This window comes from Trachypithecus francoisi, unplaced genomic scaffold (assembly GCF_009764315.1).
Source record: "Trachypithecus francoisi isolate TF-2019V2 unplaced genomic scaffold, Tfra_2.0 Lachesis_group16, whole genome shotgun sequence".
NCBI lineage: Eukaryota > Metazoa > Chordata > Mammalia > Primates > Cercopithecidae > Trachypithecus > Trachypithecus francoisi.
This window is the reverse complement of record NW_022681461.1, coordinates 36,598,174-36,624,849: the sequence shown is the minus strand read 5'-3', so window position 1 is coordinate 36,624,849 and position 26,676 is coordinate 36,598,174. Positions and strand designations below refer to the sequence as shown.

The 26,676-nt window shown below is 38.7% G+C and overlaps 1 protein-coding gene across 10 annotated transcripts in view; it reads right to left on the bottom strand.

The window, feature by feature from the left end:
• The window catches only part of KDM4C (lysine demethylase 4C), a 412,099-nt gene that overhangs the window by 165,695 nt on the left and 219,728 nt on the right, over positions 1–26,676 (bottom strand). For all 10 annotated transcript variants that reach the window (XR_004443468.1, XR_004443467.1, XR_004443469.1 and 7 more), the window contains exons 11-12: positions 24,545–24,867; positions 20,443–20,551 (exon numbers count right to left, since the gene is read on the bottom strand). Coding sequence is in view for 7 of the 10 variants with exons in the window: in XM_033237310.1 (XP_033093201.1) it covers positions 20,443–20,551; positions 24,545–24,867 (432 nt within the window). In the remaining 3 variants the exon portion in view is untranslated. The remainder of the gene's footprint in view (positions 1–20,442; positions 20,552–24,544; positions 24,868–26,676) is intronic.

Sequence of the window (26,676 nt, the reverse complement as noted above, 5' to 3'; positions counted from 1 at the left end):
GTTCAACCACTATGGAAGACAGTGTAGTGATTCCTCAAAGAGTTAAAAACAGAAATCCCATTCAACTCAGCAATCCCATTACTGGGTATACACCCAAAGCAATAAAAGCCACATAAAGTGCATTATAAAGACCCATACACACATACGTTCATATCAGCACTATTCACAAGAGCAAAGACATGGAATCTACCTAAATACCCATCAGTGATAGACTGGATAAAGAAAATGTGGTACCTATATACCATGGAATATTACGCAGCCATAAAAAAGGAGATCATTTCCTTTATGGGAACATGATGGAGCTGGAGGCCATTACCCTTAGCAAACTAACAGAAACAAAAAATCAAATACTGCATGTTCTCACTTATAAGTGAAAGCTAAATGATGAGAACACATGGGCATATAAGCAGAACAACACACACTGGGACCTTTCAGAGGGTGAAGGGTTGGAGAAGGGAGAAAATCAGGAAAAATAATGGATAATGGATATTAGGTTTAATACCAAGGTGACAAAACAATCTGTACCAAAAAACTCCATGACACAAGTTTACCTATGTAACAAACCTGCACATGTACCCCTGAACTTAAAAGTTAAATCAATAAATTCATTAAGGAATTTATTTTTTTGATGCTACTGTAAGTAGAATTATTTTCTTGATTTATTTTTCAGAGAAGTCACTGTAAGTATACGGATATGATATTGGTTTTTCTATGTTGACTCTGTATCCTACAACTTTCCTGATTTATTAGTTCTTACAGTTTTTTGGTGGCATCTTCGGGGTTTTCTATATATAAGATCATATCATCTGCAAAAAGATACAATTTAGCTTATTCCTTTGCTAACTAGATGCCTTTTATTTCTTTATCTTGCCTAACTAGTCTGGCTAAACTTCCAGTATCATGTTTAATGGAAGTGGCAAGAGTGGGAATTCTTGTTATGTTCCTGATCTTAGAAGAAAATTTCCATTTTTCATCAACAATGATGTTAGCTGTGGGCTTGTTGTACTTGGCTTTCATTGTGTTAAAGTATGTTCCTTTTACACTTAATCTGCTAATTATTTTATATCACAAAAGAATGTTAAATTTTATCAAATGATTTTCTACAACGATTGAGATGATCATGGGGTTTTTGGCCTTCATTCTTTTCTTGCGGAGCCCCTGTCTGGATTTGGCATTAAGGTACTGCTGGCCTCACAACATGAATTTGGAACTATTCCTTCCTTTTCGATATTTTGGAAGGATTTGAGAAGGATTGGTTTTAGTTCTTTAAGTGTTTGGTAGAACTTGGCAGTAATCAGGTTTGGGGCTTTTCTTTATGGAAGAGTTTCCTGATTCCAACTCCTTATTCATTTCTGATCTGTTCAGATTTCCTATTTCTTCAGGATTTAGTGTTGGTAGATGATTTGTGTCTTAAGAATTTATGCGCTGATGCTCAGTTATCCAAAGTGTTGTTATAATTGTTTAGTCTTTTATTAATATGATCCTCTGTATTTCTGTGGTATCAGTTGTAATGTCTTTCATTTCTGATTTTTAGTCTTCTTTTTTCCTTAATCTAACTAAAAGTTTGTCAATTTTATCTTTCCAGAAAAGGTATCTATTGGACTTTTGTACTGTTTTTCTATTCTCTATTTCATTTATTTCTGCTCTGATCTCTATTATTTCCATCCTTCTACTTTCTTTGGGCTTAGTTTGTTCTTCTTTTTCTAATTCCTTGTGGTGTAATATTAGGTTGAAATCCTTCTTTTTTGGTGTATGCATTTATTGCTAAAAACTTCCTTCTTCAAACGCCTTTTGCTCCATTTTGTAACTTTTCTTATGTTGTGTTTCCCTTTCCATTTGTGTAAAGATGTTTTTAAATTTCCCTTTAAATTTCTTCCTTGACTCATTGATTATTCACAGGAGCATATTCTTAATTTCCATGTATTTGTGAATTTTCTAAAATTCCTTGTTATTGGCTTCCAGTTTCATAGCATTGTGGTCAGAAAATACATTTGCTATAATGTCAGTCTTCTTGCATTTAGTAAAATGTGTTTTGTGGCCTAACATATGATCTATCCCGAAGAATGTCCCATGTATGCTTGAGAAGAATGTGTATTCTGCAGCTGTTCACCAGAAGGTCACACTACTTAATGCCACCACAATAGGTATTAGATTTCAACATGAATTTTATTAGAGGGAACACACTGAAATCATAGCAAGTTTCTTCATTCTTTGTCATTACTTTTTCTTTCTCTTTCTCTGGTTAATTTGAAGTGACCTGTCTTCAAGTTCACTGATTCTTTGACTTGAGACCACTGTTGAAGCCCTCTTGGAATTTTTCAGTTCAGTTATTGTGTTCTTTACCTCCAGAATATGTTTGGTTCTCTTTTATGGCTTCTATCTCTTTGTTGAAATTCTCAACTAGTTTGTGCATTGTCTTCCTGATTTCATTTACTTGTCTATCTGTATTCACTTGCAGCTCATTAAGCTTCTTTAAGATTATTAATTTGAATTGCTTTTAGGCAGTTTGTAAATCCATATTTCTTTACTGTTGGTTACTCAGGTTTTATTTTGTTCCCTCAGTGGTGTCATGTTTCTCTGATTATTCACGATTCTTGTGACCATGAGTTGGTATCTATGCATTTGAAGAAGCAGTGATTTATCCCAGTCTTTGTAGACTGGCTTTGGCTTGGAAAACCCTTCACCAGTCAGCTCATCCAGATTTTCTAGGCAGGCCATCTGGCATGGTCCAAGGGTAGGCTTGCTCCTGGAATCCTCCAGCCTTATGTCTGCATCAGTATGTGAGCTGGCCTGGCACCTGAGTTCATGGGGTTGTATCTGGGGCCTAAGTCCACCATGTAAGAACTGGAGCTTGGGACTACTGAGTTAGGCCAGGATCTTGGGTTCATGGGGGCCAGCTTGGCACCAATGTTCCACTGGCGTGGTCCTGTCAACTGAATCCACAGGGATGTTCCTGGATGCTTGGTCTGTGGGAGTTGGCCCAATGCCAGAGTCTTCTGTGGTAGACCTGTACCCTGGGTTCACTAGGGCAGGCATGAAAACCAGATCCACAAGTGCTGGACTACATCCTAGACCAGGGGAAGAGCTTGGAGCCTGAGTCTGTGGGGGTTGTCTTGGCTCTGGAGTGGGCCTGGAGTCTGGGACTGCAAATGCTTGTTACTGTTGAGGCAGGCTTGGAGACCGGCTCCGTGGGTGCTGATCTGGAATCTAAGGATGTGGGTACTGACCTGACACTTGAGCTAGTCTTGAGGCTGAGAGATGGCCTGACACTGGAGCAATCCTGGAGGCTCAGTCTGCAGGTACCAGCCAGGAATCTACGGTTGTGGGACTGTGTAGTGCTGGGTTTCACTGCAACAGACCTTAGATTGGGGTCTGAGGCAAAATCTGGTTCTCACAACACTCTCCTTCCCACACAGGTATCCCTATGGCTCTCCTCACTGTACTGCCTGGGGTTAGGGGCATGGGGCATGGTAATACAGGTAATGCAAAACTGTCCTTCCCATCTCTTCAGTGCATCTTTTTTCATTTATGTGCTATACTCAGGTGCCATCATCTCTCCTCTGGTTCCCGTATCTCTTTTGAAGGCATTTTTGAGCATTGATAGTTGTTAAATTGATGTTTCTGCCAGGGGACAAGGGCTGTTAAGTCCTATTCAACCGCCTTGCTGATGTTTCTAATTACTTTTTATGGTTTGGGAAAATCATTATTTTTTATGAAAATAAATGTAACTATTTAAGTAAATGTAGTTTTTATTGCTACTTTTAAATGAATTAATATAATTTAAATTTTCCCTGGTGTGATTTCCAGTAAGTAAGTATCAATAAAATAAACCCACAAAAAAGGAAATAAAAGAATCTTCTTTTGGGTCCTCAGAAGAGTTAAGAACATAAAGCTTCCTGAGACCAAAAAGACTGAGAATCACTGGCATATACATGTGTACATTTTTCTAAAAGTGTTAGTATCAAAGAGTCACTGCTAAACAATACAAGCCTTAAAAAGACCTGGTGTAGGCTTCGCTCTTAAAACCAAGCAGTAACTTCATAAACAACTTGCCTTAATCAACTTGAAATACTTAAGCAAAAAGAAAACAAGAGTCAACACAGCAAAAGGGCCTCATTTTCTCCCTAAGTTCTTTCATGAATGTCTGCAAGGTTTGCCAGAAATTAAAGAAAAAAAAGATTTTATGCCAAGAGCACTTAATTTTTTTCTTCCTCAGTCAGTGAGCCTCTCACCTCATGGTAGAAACCCGTACTCCTAGATTAAGATTTTTACAAACACACTGTCATTCCTTGTAGCAAGTAACATGCCGTCAAGAAAACCATGAGCCTAAATACAAAGCAGTTCCTCAAAATCTATGTAAGCCTTTCTAAATTTACAGACGCCCAGTATACCAGGCACCAAGGTATGAGGAACTTTGTCCTAAATAAGGAAACATAAGCAGTGGCTAAAAGGGCCATCCTATGGAAGAGGGCTAGCCCCTCAACAAACACTACTGTGAGGTGGAAATGGGAAAACCAGATGCTAACTTGGATAAACGTACTGAAGAAACGTGTTGAAAATACTGCCACCTTGCCAACAATACCTTCAATAGCTGTTTTCAAATTTTTTAATCACCATGTCAATAAAAAAAATTATTTTATAAATTGTTTCATTTTATAAATGAACTTGCCTATAGATGAAACTCCTGGATCATATACACAATAGACTGAAACGGTTTTTTTATAGTAGTATGAAAAGTATTCATTCTCACTTAGACCCAGGAAACCAATCATTGCTTCTTACTGTGAATTATTTCTGACAGAATTAAAAACTCATGGACAAAGGTAGTAGAAATAGCTCTGCAAACAGGGCCTAAGAATAGTCCTCAAGAAGAAATATGAGTCAAAACAAAAATATCTGATTTATATGTGTGCCGGCTGGGTATTAAGAAACTGACCACAACTTCCGCTTCTACAATTACCTATAGGTAAAATCACAGTCATTAGTCATTCACTGCCTGCTTACAACCCTCCCTTCTCAGCCTTTCCAAGGTGTCTCAAATGCATCTCCAAAGCTATTCTCCCTGCTTGCCATTCAAATCACACTGTCCACTCCTCAGGACCATAAACAATTCTGCTTTTCAAACACCTCAAAGGGATAGCTAGATTTTTGTCTTGTCATTGATCATTAACTAGACAATCAGTATCACCTCTGATGCTCACCCAATGATTCCCCAACAATCAGAGAGGTCTGCCTGGAAGAGACTCAATACCACAGGACACGGTACCAGAAGGGGAGGCCCCATTAATTTGAAGCACAGGAAATCCTAAAAACTTTCTGGTTCTAATAAGAAAGTCAGGCTTGCTGAAAGAGTATCTTAAGACATTCAGAGAATCTTCAAAAGTTTTCTACTTACACTAATTTGCAGTATTCCAGCAGATTAATAAAACTTCCCAAGGTGAGGAAGGGTCACACTGGGGAGATGTTGTTAGCAACTGTGTAAACATACAGTATTTATTTTAATGCTTATTTATTTTTGGTTGCTTTGTATACACATTAATTTGTATTACTTTTCATACGAAAGGGAAAATGACTTTTACATAAAGTAAAAAGTCACACTAGAAAATATATATTTGAAAACATTAGTCCAAGTGTCACCAAATTATTCTAAGATAAGCATGGTTTTAAAAGTGTAGAGTTCTGCTCCAAACTATCAGAATAAATTAAAATAATGCTTCATTCATGCAGTCTATACGGTCTTGGTTGGGTGATGATTCTAAATCTGTTTCTCAATCTGTAAGATGAGTACAAGATGAGTTAAATGTCAGAATTCTCCAACAAGTTATAAGACATAGCCAAAAGTTGCTATTTGCTGGTATGCGCAACCTAGTACTTCAGTACATGATGATCTTTCCTCTCTAGGCCTCCAACATCTCTGCAAAGGTCTGTGGGGGTTCAGTCAAGCTGGTGGGAAAAATTTTAGTTATAATAGCCACAAACGCTCTCGGAAGCCCTGAGTGTTTACATAACTTTGGTAATAAATCTGGCTGAAGACAGCCGAGTCCCCTTACCTTTAGTTAAATAAATTAGAGTAGAAACAAAGGCATGTGAGGCATTTATCTAACTCATTTGTTTACTCATGTGGTCTTAATACTAACCTTTGTTCTACCAGTGCTTAATTCCTTTATACTCCGGAAGTCCACAATGTCAATTACCCTCTAGTAGTGTTGACTCAAGCCTTTGTCAATTAATCTTTACTAAATAAATGTGAGTCTCACTGGCTGGTCGGGGCCATGGCTGTGACTAAGTGGCCAGACACTCAGTAGAACTGGCGAAGCAGAATATCTGTGTGTCAGTGTACTTTATTCATCAGTCATTGGGTCAGGGTCTGCAGGACAGAACCCCGCAGAAGCCATTCAGAAAATTTCTTAAAATGTATGCCGTAAATACTAACCTTTTAAGATGACAACACAGATTAGAACAGAACCAATCTAGACAGATACCAAGTTATCTCCTATACATAAGTATTTCCATCAAAAGGTTTAGCCTTATAGGGAAAATAAAAGCCTTTATTCTCCCATTCACTCAAAAACATCACTGAATATAACTGATGATAATAAAGAAATTAATGTCCTTTACAAAAGTATCCAAAAGAAGTTTTAAAATATGCAAATAAGTTATGGCATAGCTATATAATGCATGCATTAGAAGAAATGCTTTTGAGGATTAATGAAATATATAGTATGAATATATACATTATATAACATATTAGTTGAATATAATATGATAATCAATAAAAAAAGGGAGCACAAAACCGTGTATAGGGAATATTGCCAATTCTATTTAAAAAGTTACATGTCTGGAATAAAGAGGCTTTTTAAATTTTCATAATTATAAAAATTTGTCATCTTAAAAGTTTTTTAAAAACTGCTGTCAAAATAATATTAGGTGGGAACTATGAACTGGGGGAAACCTTGCCTTAAGAACAGATTTTTGCCAGATTTATTCACTCACCCAGGACAGTCTCTTTGAACAAATTTTGTTACATGTAAGTGACGTCCCTAAAGAAAAATATTTGGGCCATTTGTGAAAGGGCTGCTGCCAGGACTTGTGGATGGAACTCAGCAGATGAGAAAAGCTATCAATTCCACTACAGTATAATTTCCCTCTGCCAGTCATCACAGTCATTCTGCTGCTTGGGGTGATGCTCTAGTGAGGTGTTTTGGCTGGTACAGCACCATTCTCTGCTATGAAGAGCACAGCAGCATCTGTTACATTTCAGGTACCTGAGCAAAATCTCAGTCCTGGGAGGCATGGTTTCAAACATCCTGCAGGAAATGGGCGGTATAGTGGGGTGGGGTAAGTACAGAAGTGAGATACTCAAAAAGGCAAAAATTCAAACTTGGGAACTTTATAATTTCTGTACTGAATAATGTATGAAAACAATATTTAAGTGATTTTTTTTTGAAATGCTGACCTTCAAATGTTTATAAAGCTGTGTTCAGAAGTACAAAAGAGAAAAAAATTATAGGACTTTAGGTATGATTTTACTGAGAAGGGGTGACATTGAGAAAAAATTAAATTCTACATTATAGTTCCCCCAAAATGCTAATGTAATAATGAACAGTAGAGAATTCTACAGTTTGAAGTCTAATGCACTTAAGAAATTAAATAGATGTATATAGTTTTGTTCTTCACATATCACCTCTCAATAACATTGATACCAAAGTATTTCAAAAGGATACATTACAACTGACTCTATATACACTTTAAATAAGAGAAACATTCCAAAGGACACACCTTCAAAATTTCTATTACAAAAAAAAAAAAAAGCCATGATAATTATGCTACCTGGGTTTCGCCAGGAACTATGGCATAACCAGAGTGGTTTAAGTTTCTTACAGAACATCAGCTCATATTTTATATACATTTTATAACACGCATGAACAGAAACAAGGAATGCTGGGAAGCTGATCTACTCTATTAACAAAGGTATCTGGCTATAATCAGACATTTATATGTGTCCATTTCAACTTCTTTTACCAGTATTCTAGCCGCTTTGGGAGGTTGTTAGTGTGATAAAGTTGAAAGAGTGGGCTGGGCATGGTGGCTCATGCCTGTAATCCTGACACTTTGGGAGGGCGAGGCAGGTGGATCACTTGAGGTCAGACCAGCCTGACCAACATGGTGAAACCCAGTCTCTATTAAAAATACAAACATTAGCCAGGCAAGGTGGCAGGCACCTGTGGTCCCAGTTACTCGGAAGGCTGAGACAGGAGAATCACTTGAACCTGAGAGGTGGAGGCTGCAGTGAGCCGAGATACTGCCACTTCACTCCAGCCTGGGAGACACAGCATCCGTCCGTCTAAAAAACAACAGTGTAGAGTGTAAACTTTGGAACTGAGACAGTATTTAAAGCCTGTTATCTACCACTTACTAGCTTTGTGATCCAGGGCAAGTGAATTCATGTCTATGAACTTCGATTGCCTTACCAGTAAAAATGATGCTAGCATCATCTAAAAGAATTATAAGTAATGGTTACTAGTAATGTATACAACAAATAGGAGGAAACCAGTTCAGTCAATTCTCGTATCATGGTAGGAATGAGAAGAAGAAAACTCCTAAAGAAAGCTGGCGTATCCTTGGGAAACTTAGCTGTCAACATGGCACCAGAAGGAACATATTCTGAGCATCAAATCAAAGACAGGTGAAAAAGGAGAAAGAGCCACATGATCTGAAGAGAAATAATAGTATTATACATTTTAAAATTGCTAACAGAGTAAAATTCTCATGCTTTCACCACAAAATGTTATGTATTTAAGGTGACATGTAAGTCAACTTATTCCACATTGTACTAATAAAACGCAACACCATTTTGTACCCCACAAATTTACACAATTATAAATTGTCAATTTAAAATTAAAAAACAAAGACAGGCGAAAGACTAAGCATATGAAATTCATAATATGCTAGAATTTCATAATATGACAGATTCTGGAAATAAGAAATTAAAAGCAAAAGTCCTTTCCCTTTATGGAGTTCAAAACTACCCATGGGAAGCAGGTGTGGTGGCTCACGCCTGTAATTCCAGCACTTTGGGAGGCCGAGGCAGGAGGATCAGTTGAGGCCAGGAGTTCAAGACCAGCCTGGCCAACATGGAGAAACCCTGTCTCTACTAAAAATACAAAAACTAGCCGGGTGTGGTGGTACGTGCCTGTAGTCCTACAGGACTACAGGACCTCAGGAGGTTAAGGCAGGAGAATCACTTGAACCCAGGAGGCGGAGGCTGCAGTGAGCCAAGACTGTGCCACTGCACTCCCGTGTGGGTGACAGAACGAGACTCTGTCTCAAACAAACAAACAAAAACTACCCATGGGAAAAACCTCCAGATTCATAAGCTATTTCATTAACAGCATATATAATACAAAGTCAAAGAATGGCAAAACAAGATCTCCAAGCAAGAAACTGTTAACACTAGCATGATGCAATCCACATGAAAAAGAAGCTCCCCATACCAAAAAAAAAAAAGTCAGCTTTGGTCATCTATGTATGTGACAGCAGGAATCATAGCTATTTTGACCCAACAACTAATAGAGAGTTATCATGTGGCAGATCACACAAAACAGCTGCTAAGAAGAGAACTTCAAGTAGGGGGGCCACCATGCCAACTAAGGAAGATAAGGACATGGACTATTCAGGGGAGCATACAGAAATATGGAGAGAACAAGGCTATAAATCTTCTTCCTCTCATTTCCCTTCAAAATACATTACATGGTCCTGTCAGCTCTACCTCATAAAAGATTCAATCTTCTCCTGGGGGCGCCCAAGAAGATTCTTAACCCAGATCCATGGCTCACTCACTTGAAGGCATTATCCAGTTTACTCCTCAAGAAAAGATTTTATCAACAGCTATGGAAATATTTATGTAATACTCAAACACATATACATATCATAGCCAATCAGCCAATCCTTTCTCCTTAACATTCTACTTTTTTAAAGCACAACAAAAATCTCTGCAAAACAAAACAGAGAACATAAACACTAAAACAACGGAATATCAGTCCAGAATTTATAACTCATCTCACCATTTCTCTGAAGCCTGGAAATCTAACACCTCTGAAAGGAAAAGGGACTAAAACAACTCTATGAAAATTAAAATGCTGATAAAGAGAGCCACCTTCTAACCATTCACTAGCTGGAAGTCTTGAACATGTTTACTGAATTTCTATGACCAACGTGCACAAATGCCAACCTGCAGAATGTTGCCAGCCAGGACTAAGTTTTCATTGGCCAGTGATAAAACAAAGAATATGAAGACATAAAGTCACCACAAAGTTAAAATTTAAAATATACATAAACTTTCCATGCTGATTCTCCACCTTCAGAGCTAGTTTTACAACCAAAGAAACGGTGAAAATAACAACAAAAAAAATGTGGACCAAAATATATGCTAATTCAGTGGTCTATAAAGCTAAGACATTCTGTCTCCAAGGAAAAGAAACTGTGTTCAGGTTGAAAAAATGTAAAGTAGCAGACTTGAGTTGTATGAAATTGCAGTTTTCATTGAGTAAAAAAAATTTCAAATATTGACAATTTCATATACATTACAACCTAACACAATCATTATTTTTCTAAAGAATGGAATGCACCATGAAACTGTGCTATCAAAATCTGTTCCTGGGTAGTTTTCTACAAGACTTTAAGAGTAACAAGGTTACGGTTGAATTTATTTGTAAGTTAATTTAAAAAAAATAACAAGGCATACATGAACTCAAAAGAATCAAAGTCACTATTATTATCTTACAATCTCCATGCTTTTAGCACATTCAGAAACCTGATCATAAGATTTCATGCTAATCATTGTTTAGAAAAGCTTCAAAATTGAAAGTAAAAAGTAGAGAAAGCAACGGCATCACATAAATTATAAAGCCAGCATTTTTGTCTCTAATTTAATCAAAACCTGACCAAGCCACTAGCATAATAGAAGTGAGGTGGTTTTTTTATTCACCATACTACAGTAAAAATCAACGCCACTGGGACTTCCAGTGGAATTTACTGACAGAAATCAAGCTAAACTGAGAGCATTAAATTATTATTACAAACCTAAGCACTAGATAAAATATCCATTTTATCTGAGTGCCAACAACATCTAACGTTTTATGTCCACATAATGCAGGAAAACACTGGCTGTGACCTAGCAACAAACATTCCAAGCCAATCTACTTAGTAATCTGCTGACTTTGTTGTTTTATTGCTTAAACAGACAGAACTATAAATGTGTTTATTATGAAAGTATAGTAATACCTCAAGCTAAAAAGAATTGATGGAACAAAGAGATCATTATGTAAAAATTAATAATATTTGGACCATGACATGCAGCAGCCATCAAATAGCACTTATTTTTCAAAACTGGCAGGGAAAAGAATTTTTACGGAGGAGAAAGGCTTTCGATGAGGGATGTACCTATTCTTCACTAAGCCATGTCGCAGCCTGCCTACCATAAAGCAGACAGTCAAGTACCCAGTAGCATCTGGAAAACAAAAGATTGCTTTTAATATTTAAAATAATATTTGTATTTAATACTTAAAATATTATAATTTCTGAATCAAAAAGATATCATTATTATATTTGGTCAACATATTCACTTAATAAATCCTTAAAATAAGAGCAGCAAATCTACATCAACACAGTTAAAACAGAGAGAGTAACAGCTTGCCAGGAGCAGGAGGGCATAATTTTCCCCAAACACCTATCTACAAAAGGTAAAGGGTAACAGCCAAGTCTAAATTCTAACTCTTTGATTTCTAGTTCTCTTTCTAAATTTCACTTCTAAGTAATGTCCTTTTGTTTGAGGGACAATTGCAAAGTGTCTAAGAGCCAGCTTGTATACTAAAAGTACCAGCAGGACCATGACTACAAGACAAGGGGTGAAATACTCAGAAAATACCACAGGAAATCCCAGGCAATGCCAGAAAAACAACAGCCTAGAATGAAGAGCAATCAGTGGGCTGTTCTAGTCCTGGGAAAACACACATAGGACCAGTTTAGTATTCAATTGCTTACAAACAATTTTTGTTATTTGTTTGTTTGTTTGTTTTTCGGAACCAGAGTCTTGCTCTGTTGCCCAGGCTGGAGCGCAATAGCACAATCTCAGTTCGCTGCAACCTCCAACTCCCAGGTTCCAGCGATTCCCTTGCCTCAGCCTCCCGAGTAGCTGGGATTACAGACGTATGCCACCACACTTAGCTAATTTTTGTATTTATAGTAGAGAGGGTTTTGCGATACTGGCCAGGCTGGTCTCAAACTCCTGACCTCAGTTGATCCGCCCACCTCGGCCTCCCAAAGTGCTGAGATTACAGGCGTGAGCCACCATGCCCGGCCTATAAACAACTGTTCTAATAAAAGAAATGTGAACTAGAGAAAACCACTTAGGGAAGTAATCAAATTTTGTCAAACAAGACTTCCTGAGATTTCACTTACTTAAAAGTGAATAAATGTATACATTTTATTCTTCAAAACAACAGAAAACCTGGGTTAGATGGGTTAAATGATGGTTAAACACCAAGAAAGATCTCCAATTCCATCTCTTCCATCTCTATATTTAAATATTCAATCCACTACTGAATGAAATATTATATATATACAGACTTTGCAAGAAATAAATTACTGTAACATTGCCTGAAATACACTCTTAATCTAATCCTCCAGGCATGTAGACATTACAGAGATAGGGATCAGGGCGTAAGCTGTCTTTAATTTCAAAAAGATGCTTAACAGCTCATTACAGTAGTGCACTTGCTGAAGTGATGATTGATAAAGAGTTATTCAGACAATTCAGATTAGAGAAAATCAGACCCAAAACCAGGGCTTTAATCTGAATATTGCCAATATTCAAACTTGTATTAATAGATGAGGTTGCCCCTGCACTTCACTAAACACAGTATACTTGGTTATCTGCATCTTTCCAACTTTGTGTTAATTATTCTAGAAATCGTAAAATTATAGTTGAAGAGTTGTTAAGTAAAACTTTAGATTAATGGCAATCAGCTCTTTGGAAAAGCGGCCCTCAACCTGTCACCACATGCTATTTCAGGAGATTCAAAATGCCCAAAATCCATACATGAACTTATAGGTTAGGAACACTTATCATTCATAACCAAGCCTCAAATTTTACGCAGGAGGAAAGAGGGCAGAGAGAAGACTTACCCAAAGTCAAAAAACATATAAAGCACAAAGTCAAGACTCCACAATCTATTGACTGTTAGTCAATCAGACTTTTATTCAGGGGGTGTTCAAAGATTTTGCAACTGCTTGTGCCAGATGCCCTAGAGGCATTAATCACCAGCCTAAGTTTCATTTTAAATTTCTCACTTAGAAGAAGAGGTATAAATTTGACCACATGGGTAGGAATTCTTAGAATAACTTTCTCTTCTATCATATTGCCCTTCACTACCCAAGCCTAAGTTTCAGGCAAGCAAGCTCTCTTGTTTTTGTTTGTTTCTTGATTTTGTTTTCCACTTTGTCTTTTTCTCAAGTGTGTACTTAAGTAAAGGTGTAGGCTTTTAAGACTCTAGCTCAGAACGTCTGAGAGGTCCTTTAGCATCCTAGTTCTGATTGCTCTGCATCCATTATGGTCCTGACAAATTTCTCCTAACAGCCACAACTTGGCTCTCCCTTACCAATCAGCGGTCACTTTCTCCACCTCCTTTCAGCAACAACAAACAGTCATTATGTGCCAAACACTTTTTAACCCTCAAAACAACTCCTCCATGTGGCAGGTGCTGCTACCATCACTACTTTGTAAACGCAGGCACCGAGACATCACACAGTGAATAGAGTGCTGGAGCCGACTGACCCTGATTTGTTGGCATGGAGAGGTATTATCCTTTGTGCTATTTTTGCCTCTCTATGTATAAAAGTTGTTTATTTTATATTATCCATTATTTCTAGTTGTTTTATACCTAGGGGATTATCAGGTAACCTACTCCATCATATTGATATGCCAAGTCTCTATAAAAAACACTTGTTTGGACAAATACAAAAGAAATGTTTGTTACAGAAAATATGAAAAATTATCAGCATAAAAAAATAAAATTAAAATCACCTAATAACAGTCTTGCAATTTTCTTATAAATTTTCCAGTTAACTTTCACAGACGCCAGCAAAACTCCACTGTCAGCACAAGTATGTTAGCTATACTCACCACTAGCACATGGTGGGAATCACTGAGCAGAGCAGTATCACTGTGTCAGCAAATGTCATGTTCACGAAGTCCTCTGTACACTAACACGGCTTGTCCTTAGTTTACAATTGCATTAGAAACATCATTAACCTCATCTCTTAACCAAGGGGATTGGATACACAGTAAGCACAAAAGCAATGAGCAGACTAGAAGTAACAGCAGGAAAAGCTGGAAATTTTTTATTGAAAACAATTTTTCACTTTTTAATTGAAAACAATGTAGTAAAATAAGAAATGTTGGGAAACAAATGTACACACGTGCAGGATGAAAGCTTCAAAGAACAAACAATGCACCATGAGGCCAGGAGAAGGGGGGCGGGGGTGTGATAAAGCACATGTTCAGATACTGATGTCAATGCAGGATGATTATTAGCCCAATGTCACTTCAAGGGAAGTTCTGGAGTTGGCATCAGCACAATAAAGTGCTGCTGATGAGAATGCTAGTGAGAAGAAGCATGCCATGGCTTAAAACATTTGTGAGTCTGAATGATACCAAAATGGGCAGCAAGGCAGCAAACACAGATACCAAACCTGGTGAGAGATGAGAAATTAATTACCTCATGGGTACAATGTGCACTATTCAGGTGATGGTTAGACTAAAAGTCCAGACTTCACCGCTATGCAGTATATCCATGTAATAAATCTGCACTTGTACCCCCTAAATATATTTTAAAATTTTAAACCTGCAGGGCCAGGCACAGTGGCTCATGCCTGTAGTCCCAGCACTTTGGGAGGCCAAGGTGGGCTGATCACGAGGTCAGGAGATCCAGACCATCCTGGCTACCACAGTGAAACCCCATTTCTACTAAAAATACAAAAAATTAGCCGGGTGTGGTGGCGGGCACCTATAGTCCCAGCTACTCGGGAGGCTGAGGCAGGAGAATGGCGTGAACCCAGGAGGCGGAGCTTGCAGTGAGCTGAGATGCCGCCACTGCACTCCAGCCTGTGACAGTGTGATGTAAGTACTTTCTGAAACTATCAAAAGATAATTACTTGCCTCAAATGTTTCCAATGTAAACAAACCTAGTTGAACTGTATTTTCCCACTTAACCTTATATTGGATGCATTATCCCGGCAGTGCTAAACATGATACTTTGAAAACATTCTATACATATTTATGTTTCAAAGAATGGTTTTATAAAACAACAGAAATACAAACTGCAAAGAGTAGGAAATTTAAGTTCACTAGTGACTTCTCCTGAACTGATTTAGTCTTTATCTTTCTTCTTTTCTTCCTCACACTACACTCCTTTCTCAGCAATCAAAAGAAAAAAAAATCCTAGGAAAAAACCCATTCTCTAATTAATGTGCTGAAGACAACAATGTATGCATCATTCCTTTGTTGTGGGTGGGGAAAAAAAAGCACTCTCAGGACCACCACAGCCTGTACAACCACCATAGCCTAAATAAACTAGTCCTTAAGAAGGAGTCACTTACTGACCCAACGTGATGTCACAGCTCCAAAGCCCTCAAACTCCAAGGCACCAGCCACATCTGCAATGGGTCAGCTGCATTTTAACTCTGAGGTAATTATAGAAGCTGGCACAGTGGTAAAGAGATTTTCAATTCTGTCAAGATACAAAACTGAAAGAGCTGACATATTAAATATATAATTTATCACATTTCTACAGGTAATTAAAACAACATGTTTTTCTATACACATATATATGGAGACTATTTCCCGGACAAGGATTTACATTTTTCTTTTAATATGACAGTATGTAACACATTGAGGTATTTAACTTTTTAATGGCTGATTTCAAGGATTAGTGATTGCCTTATCCAGGGTATTCCTGCTCTTGAATCCGTAAGTGATTTAAGCTACCATGATTGCAGTGAAATGGTCACTACCAAAAGCATGATAGGGGAAGCAAAGGAGAGGAATGAGAGTGGGTAGACAAACACATGAAAGACAAAGAACATATCACAGTGTAAGGTGATCAGTGGTGCAAAAGAACCAAGCACATATGGAGTCTATGGGCAGGAGAGGTGGAAGAGGAGAGGTGAGTGGTGACAAGGGATTGAAACATTCCAAGAAGGAAAAGAGTGCCACAGGTAATGTAACAGCCTGGGCAAATGCATGGAAGCAAAAGCAGCAGGGGGAGGGTAAGGAAGAAGTTGTCTAAATCAGGGGTCCCCAACCCCCGGGTCATAGTGCCAGTCTGTGGCCTGTTAGTAAACAGGCCACACAGCAAGAGGTGAGCAGAGAGGCCTAAGCTCCACCTCCCGTCAGATCAGCAGTGGCATTATATTCTCATAGGAACACAAACTGTCTTACGAACCATGCATGTAAGGGATCTAGGTTGCACACTCCCTATGATAATCTAATGCCTGATGATCTGAGGCGGAACAGCTTCATCCCAAAACCATCTCCACCCCATCCCCCCACCGCTATCCATGGAAAAAAACTGTCTTCTACAAAACCAGTGCCTGGTGCTAAAAAGGTAAGGGACTGACGGTCTAAACAGAAAGGACAACTCATGTAGGAAAGTTGAGGAAAATGAAGCTAGAGAGAAGGTAGCACTGAATGACAACTGGCTTCAAAGCCACACAGAGAAATAGAGCATTTAACCTGTAATGAAGCAGTTAACAATTCCAGGAAACATGAGAGCTTCTGAGCAGGCATCCTCACCAACAGGGAGGAAGGGAGGGAGGGAGGGAGGGAGGGAGGAAGGAAGGAAGGAAGGGAGGGAGGGAGGGAGAAATAAATACTGTCACAGATTTCTAAGCTGGCTGCCCCTCAGGGTTCATCACTTCTTTTTTTTTTTTTTTTTTTGAGACGGAGTCTGGCTCTGTCGCCCAGGCTGGAGTGCAGTGGCCGGATCTCGGCTCACTGCAAGCTCCGCCTCCTGGGTTCATGCCATTCTCCTGCCTCAGCCTCCCCAGTAGCTGGGACTACAGGCACCCGCCACCTTGCCCGGCTAGTTTTTTGTATTTTTTAGTAGAGACGGGGTTTCACCGTGTTAGCCAGGATGGTCTCGATCTCCTGACCTCATGATCCGCCCATCTCGGCCTCCCAAAGTGCTGGGATTATCATCACTTCTAATATGTTCCATGGCCAGAGAAAGAGCATTGCCCTCTCCCCTAAGTGCATGGGTGCACAAGAGCATGCACAGTTCACCCATGCACTTCATATACATCCTCATTCCCTATGGACAGTGAACTCAGAAAAGAGCAGGAATATGCCAATAATATCAACAAATGGCAACAGAAGAATACCTACGTATCCTGGATGCTTCGAGAATAAAACAACCCAAACAGCTTTGCTTAATCAGTCTAGGTTTCAATACATTTGTATAATTTTTAAACAACTGGGCATTAAACAGAATTTTAATTGAAGTTTCAGTCACATTATCCAGCTGCCTAACCTTAGAAAAAAATGCAACCGAAAAACATTTCAATTAAAAGAAAAAAAGAGGCAGTTCAGTATTTTCATTTAAATTATAATTTATATATAAACATATGTAGTATATATTTAAGATTATTTTTCACCAAAAAGTAAGTTAGATGCTAATTTTTATGTAAAGACACATTCTAATCATCATTCTTTTATTATATAGACCCCTCTTCTCCACCACCACCAACTTTCATGTTTTGCTGTTCAACATGGAAAATCTTTTCCCAGAAAATAACAGGCTAAGAGTCACAAAGTCCTTCCTGATCCTGTAATTACAGGATGTGCCACCAGTCAGAATGATCTATGGCATTTCAGGTTATTTGAGTATCAAAGAGCCACTGCACTGTTCTAAAGAGAAGAGCAATGTACAAGTGGCTCATCTCTCAGTGGCATAGCAGCTCCCAGAGGTCCTGGACCAAGTCACTTTCCCCTGTGCAGCCTTTCTGTTAGGAAGAAACTCTCCAGCTTCAATAGAGAAATGCTCATTCACCAATAGAAGACACTGATTGTTGTTTAAAGATGCAAAATTCTCCGATGCTCTAATATAGTTATGTTCCTATATATGAGGAGTGCAAAAGGAGCAGACTAGTGAGCGCAGAAAATCCCCAAAACAAGTTGGATTTGGAATTGTATGCTCCCAGTGAGCAAAAAATTCACTGCACATCACAATCTAACAATGATAACATTTATTCACTTTCAATTTTGCAGGCAACTTAGACACAGAGGCAAATGGCTGAGGTAATTCAAGTTCCCAGTGATGTAAATAATTTACTTCGGGCAACAGAATATTCTCTGTTGTCAGTTTGAAAGCTTGTAAAAACCTTAAGCCATCACAAAACTTCTCTGATTTTTCTAATCAATTCTGAAAAATCCCCAGAGGTCACCAGGGGTCCTTAACATATTAGAAAGGAAAGAAAGACTGTTGCAAAAGCTACAATCATCATTTCTACAAAATATTTAACCTCAAACCCTTGAGACGACTTCATCAAACCAATCCATTTATAAATTTTGCAAGCTATACAAACTGAAATCAGAACTGCTTTCCAAAAAGAAACTCTGGGCCAATTTATGATGGCCCATATCAAAATAAACTTCCTAGGCAAATAAGGACAGAGGAGAAAGTAGCCTTCTCCATGTATTGGTACAGCCTTAGCATAGCCTATTCCCTTCAGAAAAGTTATACTGAAGAGAGTCTACCATGGAAAAGGGTAATTACAATCATGACTATTGTACATTAAGTATTAATTACTTTATACAGAATTGTCATATAATTGTCTTAACACTAAAGGGAAAATGGTTTGTACTGGGTATAATAAAGTAGTAAAAAAAAAAAAAAAAAAGAACTCAACATTGTGATATATGCAAATAAATGCAAATATGTCACGTTACTTCTATTACTAGAGTTAGAATTCAACCATGGGTTGGTTTTATAGAAACTACTATGATCCCTAATCCCTACATTCATGATATTTTTACTTTTTTACGATACAGGGTCTCCCCAAGTTGCCCAGGCTGGTCTCAAATTCCCGAGCTCCAGCAATCCTCCCACCTCTGCTTCCTAAGTAGCTGGGACTACAGGCATCAGCCACTATGCCCAGCCATGATCTTGTTTTCTAACTAAATATGGAACATAAGTGAAAAGTGAGGGAAAGAGGGGGAAAAAATCTGTGAAAGATATCTATCTACTCTGATAAATTTATTTAAACAAGAAACTTGAGCTTCTTGTTACTCACTTAACAGCATTCTCACAGACACGTGACCTTAGTTAATAATTTCCATAAGTAAAACTGGAGAATACTTCAGAGAAGGATTCTTAACAGAAAACCTGCCTGAATTAATCCTCTAGACACAGAAAAAACAAGGCCTTCATGACGCTAAGAGACATTTACAAGACACTTACTAGTCAGGGATCTGATTTTGAATTTGAGGCAATAAAAATTTCTTTTTTATAAAAGAAAGGTAAGAAGGGTAACCAGGCACGCAGTGGCTAATGCTTATAATCTCAGCACTTTGCGGGGCTGAGGCAGGAGAACTGCTTGAGCCCAGGAGTTCAAGACTAGCCTGGGCAATAGCAAAACCCATCTCTACAAAAATGTTTTTTTTTTTTTTAAATTAACCAAGCGTGATGGTGCATGCCTGTGGTCCCAGCTGCTTGTGGGGCTGAGGTAGGATTACTTAGGCCCGGGAGGTTGAGGCTGCAGTGAGCCGTGATCACCCTCCACTGCACTCCAGCATGAATAACAGAGCGAGACCCTGTCTTAAAAAAAGGACAAAAAGGGGAAAAAGATAAATTTACATCCAGGAATGGTAAATGATTATAAATGAAACTGTGTTACATCCAGCTGCATCACAGCAATCTAGTGAAGGAAAAAGGATTTTTCATCCTACACCAGTTACAAAAGGATACGGAAAAGGATATGGCACATAGATTTTTACTGAAGGTGGTTAAATTAATGTAAAGAGTTCAAGTTAAAAGTAAAGACAATGTAAAGAAACCTACAGCATGTTAACTCTAAAATCCAACATCTTTAGGAAATGAGTCTCAGCTTCTTCTGTAGAACCCTAATACATATGTCAAGGCTGACTGATTTTACCCCATGACATAAAACTGGAAGACTTTTAGCAGTAATAAGGCTAGCTTATATGAAGTAACTCTTTAAGTTCCAAATTCCTTTTACCTGTAAATTGTTTATTATGTATGATCTCCTAATAGTATGTATTTGCTACTTGTTGAATTTTTTTTCTATCCAGCAATTTTTTTACAATAGTTTGTTTTACACACCAAAAAAAAAAAAAAAAAAATCCTAAAAGGGTCACCATCTCACCTTCATCACTTGGTGCCTGCTGCTTCACAAGAGTCATCGGGGATCTTGCTGGAGGCCTGCTAAGTGGATGGCGCCAACTCTTAGAGGTTTTGTTCTCTCCCTCTGTTATCTAGTTACAGAACAAAAATGGTGGAGAAATACCATTATCAAAAACAAACTACAAAAAAAAAAAAAAAACCCTACAGTTCACAATGATTTATAACTTAATGTTGAAGAAATCTTGTGATTGTTTACCTCTTGGGGAATTAGTCTTTTAAGAAATTTAACCTTAAGGTCAAAAGAAATAGGAATCAATTTTAGTAATTTTACCCAGAGGTCAATTAACTCTTCTTCTACTTTGTATTAAAATACAAACTGTAGGGCAGGGTAAACCTATTAAACCTGCAATAAGCTAAACAGTTAGCAAGCTTTCTAAAGGTCTTACAACTAATCTACATTTAGGATTATAGGCCAGGCACAGTGGCTCATGCCTGTAATCTCAGCATTTTGGCAGGCCAAGGTAGAAGGATCACTTGAGCCCAGGAGCTTGAGACTAGCCTGGTCAACCCAGGGAGACTCCGTGTCAATAATTTAAAAAAAAAAAAAAATTAGCCAGGTCTAGTAGCATATGCCTATGGTCCCAGCTGCTCAGGAGGCTACAGTGGGAGGATCGCTTGAGTCCAGGAGGTCGAGGCTGCAATAAGCCAAGATCATACCACTGAACAACAGCCTGGGTGACAGGGCAAGACCTTGTCTCCAAAAATAAATAAGTAAATCCAAGATTGCATTCTCATAGAAATACAGGACTGTGGCTCTTGGTCACCTCTAAGATGTTCCCATGTTAACATTTAGCAAGGAATTTTATTTTCTATCCTCCCAGAGAAGACAATTCTGCAAAGTTGAGGCTCTATACTTCTTTCCATTCAGAAATGAATCACCACTTCTAGATCACATACATAAACACTCAAACAAGAAACCAAAAGTATTCTCTTTTTTTAATGATGCATTAATGCCATGTTGAAACCACTTAAATTTTACCAATGATTTTTTTGGCCTGAGATTTACAGACTATATATTCCTTTCCCAGGTACAAAGTCTTGTGTATCCTTACACCTTCCAGCTAGGACCCACCTTTTAAGCTCTCTTGCTTGCACAACGCAAAATTTTTAAAGGCACAAGGAGGGGAAAGAGGATATCAGAGAGAGTTTGAACCCAGCGGGCTTACCTGAAGAGTTGACTATGAAAGAAAACAATCTTAGTCTTCTTCCTGGTAAGCTGAAGAAGCAGTGGCCAGATATAGAGAAACTACTCTGGCCTCTGACTCCAACATATGATTCTAAGAAAATGTGTAAGACCACTGTAATCAAAGCTAGGAATAAGAAAAGAATGGCAAATGCAATATAGGAAGACAGCTACCTATGTTTATAATAGCTAATAAAACAACATGGGAAATTATAACTCAGCCAAGAAGAAATATCAACACACTACTGTGCACCATACTGTTGACATAGCTGGAGCTATAACAGGATAAATTACGTCAGGTTTTGCTCTCAAGAAGCGTAGATTATAGACGGTTAAGGGAATATATAATAAATGAATAAATCGTATTTATCAGATACTTCTCGGTAAATATGCAACAAAGAAAAATAAAGGACAAAGGAACAGAAAGTGATGGGGAGGGGCAGTTTTATAGGGTAATCAGAGAAGGCCTTTCTGATACAGTGATACTTGGGGGGAACTTTGAGTGCATACATATGATTATCTGGGGGAGGAGTATTTGGGGGAGCAAGAATAGCACGTAAAGTGAGAACATATGTAGTGTGTTCCAGGCACAGCATGGAGCCCAAGATGGATGGATGGATGGGTAGACAGAGTTTAAAAAATAACATTAATACTTATTGAGTAGATCAACTAACACCAGCAGCTATCAGTATACACTAATGACTAAAACACACTGACCAAAACTACACAAAAATTAAGTGGGGCGGTATTACATCTAGGAGTTACCCAACACCACGATGTAAGAAAAGAATGTCATGCAGATATTCTTACGGGCAAGCCAAGCCTCTCAGCCTTCAATAGCAATGTTGGTTTCTCTGCTGTCAGTCTTTGCTTGGGGAAATGATAAAGATGAAGGAAAAGAGCACTAGATCTATAATCACCTTCCTTGAGAGCAAAGAAATCTGAAACTTTCAGCTCCATTCTACTTTAAAGAATGTCACTAAATGTAACTAAAGCGGGCATTTGACTCATTCACCTGTCCAAAGAATATCTGCTCGGCTACATTTAATTCATTCATGAAATTAAGTTATAAATTTTTTTTCCTTTTTTTATTGAGACAGAGTCTCGCTCTGTCCCCCAGGCTGGAGTGCAGTGGTGCGATCTCGGCTTGCTGCAAGCTCCACCTCTTGGGTTCACCCCATTCTCCTGCCTCAGCCTCCTGAGTAGCTGGGACTACAAGTGCACACCACCAGGCCCGGCTAATTTTTTTGTATTTTTAGTAGAGATGGGCGTTTCACCGTGTTAGCCAGGATAGTCTTGATCTCCTGACCTCAAGATCTGCCCGCCTCGGCCTCCCAAAGTGCTGGGATTACAGGCATGAGCCACTGCGCCTGCACCCCCGTCTTTCTTTTTAAGAGACAGAGTCTCTTACTCTGTCACCCAGGATAGAGCACAGTGGTGGGATCACAGCTCACTGCAGCCTTGAATTCCTGATCTCGAGTGATCCTCCCACCTTAGCCTCCTTAGTAGCTAGGACCACAGGCACATACCACTAAATTTTTCCTTAATTTTTTTGTAGACACAGGGTCTGATCATGTTGCCCAGGCTCATCTCGAACCTCTGGGCTCAAGGGATCCTCCCACCTCGGTCTCTCAAAGTGCAGGGATTACAGAAATGAGCCACAACATTTGGCCAAAGTTGCAAATTTTGCTTACTAGTATGTGAATGCCATTTTCAGACTACTCTTAGGCGCCTCTTCAAAGAAACCAGACCATATTTTTTTTCATCTTTCTTGTTTTTGATAAGTGTTTATAAATTCAATGAGATATACAATTCTACATAAAAAGATAAACGCTATTGGGTCAAATCAGAAAAGTATATTTAATTAACATTTTGCGACTGATGAGAAGCAGGGTATTCAGAGTTGCTATCTTTATACAACCTCCCTTGCTCCTACTCAGGGACACAAAGACCTGTTTTGAATTGAAACGAGCAGGAGCAGTGTCTGTTCTGCAGCCAGCGCAACTTGTCAGTTCAAACAATTACTCCTTCCTCATCCACTTGAATTCCCTAATCAGGTTCGATACATCAAAAAAAGTACTGAATTCTGACAATTGCTACAAACAGTCCTACCTCCACTGATCCACTCTTATGGCTACATGGACAGTTTCTACTGAATATGGAATATTAATACTGCACAAGGACAATAATGTACAATTTTCCAAAAAGTCACAATGGGAAGCTAAATAACACAGAGGAGTCTTTTCTCAGAGGCAAAGACCTCTTTCGAGGAGGGGGCAGGACAAGAAAGGTCACCCTGGTCCTGAGATTCAGGGTCCATGAGGAAAGAGTAAGAAGACAGCATGACCAGGTGAGTCCTGACACTGAAACAGAAGCTGTGAGAAGGCTGGGACCAGGAGGAATTAACTATTAGCAGGAAGTAGTCAGTGCCCAGCAGGTGAATTCTTCTGCAAGTGACAGAACAATTCTGTGATCTTTACTGTATCAATGTCAATATGACTGTGACTTTGTACTATAGTATTCTAAGATGGTAGCATTGGGAGAAACTGAGTAAAGGGTACAAAGAATCACTGTGCACTATTTCCTACAACTGCATATAAATCTACAATAACCTTAAAATAAAGAGTTTAATTTTTTAACAAAAAAAAGAAAACCAAGCGTCGACATGTGGCCATAAGCTGCATGTGCTGAAGTATCACTATGTGAGCCACAGCTCACAAAAGGCTTACCTCCCAGTTACTGAATGAATATGATTAAGACCCATAAATGTAAAATGTTATTTATCTGTGCCCTAAAGGAGGATTTCAGTGCACAGAATGTTGTTTTCAAAATGTGCTTTCACCATATAATGAATATGGTAAAAATGGATATTGCCACATACACTGGGGACTTTGAAGCCATTTCTCTCTCCACTGGAGACCGCTGGGATTTCCCCAGGTTCAAGGCCATTCCCATGGCTCTCCACATCACTCTCTTCTTCCTCTGTTAACACATCATTACTCTCTGACACTGATGAGCATGACTGAGGTGACTTTGGCCATGAAAGCTTGGGTGGGTCTGATTTCTCGGGCTTCTCATAACCACTAGATAATGGAATGGAATCATCAGCCTCACTGAGTATAGAAGATTCACTTCTACATGCATAAGCTTTGTCATCCTCAGTTTTTATGTCTTCTGTTACAGATGTACTTAAGCAGCTGTTTCCTGAGGATAAAACAGAAGACTGTTAATAAATCTTGCATTGTATTACTACTAAGTAGAATTAGTAAACTATTCCCAACTGATTCCGTATCTTACACACACATGCATACGCATGCACACACACATACATGCACATACACAAAACAAGCCTCATTTGTACCCATCACATACTAGCTCTGATACTGAACAATCCAGTTCTTCTACTTAAGTATTATGCCAGGGTTCAAAATCTGGAGATCAACGTGCAAAGAACCACAGAGTGACAGAACTAATGAAATTGAGGGCCCTTAGGCAAAACCATCCAGCAATTCATAAACTGGCTAATTAAACATAGTATAAGAGAAAGGATAATGAGGGGCCGGGCACAGTGGCTCACATGTGTAATCCCAGCACTTCGGGAGGCCAAGGCAGGTGGATCACTTGAGGCTAGAAGTTCGAAATCAGCCAGGCCAACATGGCAAAAACCCCAGCTCTACTAAAAATATAAAAATTAGTCGGGCATGGTGGTGTACACCTGTGGTCCCAGCTACTCAGGAGGCTGAGGCAAGAAAACTGCTTGAACCTGGGAGGCAGAGGTTTCAGTGAGCTAAGATTGTGCCACAATACTCCAGCCTGAGTGGCAGAGAGAGAGTCTATCTCAAAAAGAAAAAAAAAAAAAAAAAAAAAGGACTATAACAAAATATCCATATGTATTGCCTAATTCCCTTTTCTGCATTTGTTGTAATTCCCTTCGCTACCTTCTCTACCTTGCTATCTCGTATCCATTCATCGAAACTCAATTCAGATATCACCTTTGCCAAGAAACCTTGGCTCTCCAGCTTTTGTGTGTTTGAAGTCCTCCCTTGGTAAACCAGCAACATCCTAAGCGATCTCTGTAATGCTACTTACCACACTGGACTGTAATTATGTGGTTATTTGCCTAGCTCTCCACCAAAACACGAACTCATTTTTTTAAAGTTCTGTGGTTTAAACTCTATCCACACAGCTATTTCAAGAGCAAAGGCAATGAGGCTGGAGAAGCAGCTGAGGACCAGTTCAGGACTATATGAGGACTTTTTCTTTTATTGTAGGTAGAATAATACTAATAAGAAGGTAGTGAGAAGACCTAAGCTTCTTTTCTTTTAAAGATCACTCTGATGGTCACCTGGAGAACTGACTAGCTGGCGTGACTACAGCTGACACTCCTGAATAAGAAGGGAGCAATTGCTGCAGTCGTCCAGGCAAGAGCAATGGTGCCATGAGTGAGGGGGAAGCAGCAGAGGGAGTCAGATTCTGGCAGAGGGGGGAATCCCATGAGGAAGGATTTACAGGATGAGAAGTATGAGAGGAACACAGGGATTAGCTTGATTATTACGACACAAAAACTCCAACAAATATGAAAGAGGCAAATCATTAAAGCAGTTTCAGAAAAATATGCTACCAAAGGGAGAAAAGGCAAAGTAGCTGAGATTTTTAGACAATTGTTTTAGTACAGAAGAGAAGCGAGGGGACTATACATGTCATTTCACTAGGTTGACTTTTTATTATTGTTGTTGTTCTTAAAACCTTGATCTTTATTTTCTTCTTAAGTTGAAAGCTAAGAATCTACAAAGACTCATCGATAATTGGTTTTCTCTACTTATGTGAATTCAAAAGAAGCCTTCCAAAAATGTATATTGTAAATTGAGTTGCACTAAAAAATAAAAAAAAAATCTCATTTTAGTATCTTCTTTTTTATTAAACCAAATAGGCACTGCTGGCTGCTTGTCTCACAATTCTGCGACACACAGCAGTGAGGCTTTGTATAATATCCCCTGGGACTCTTGGTTGAGT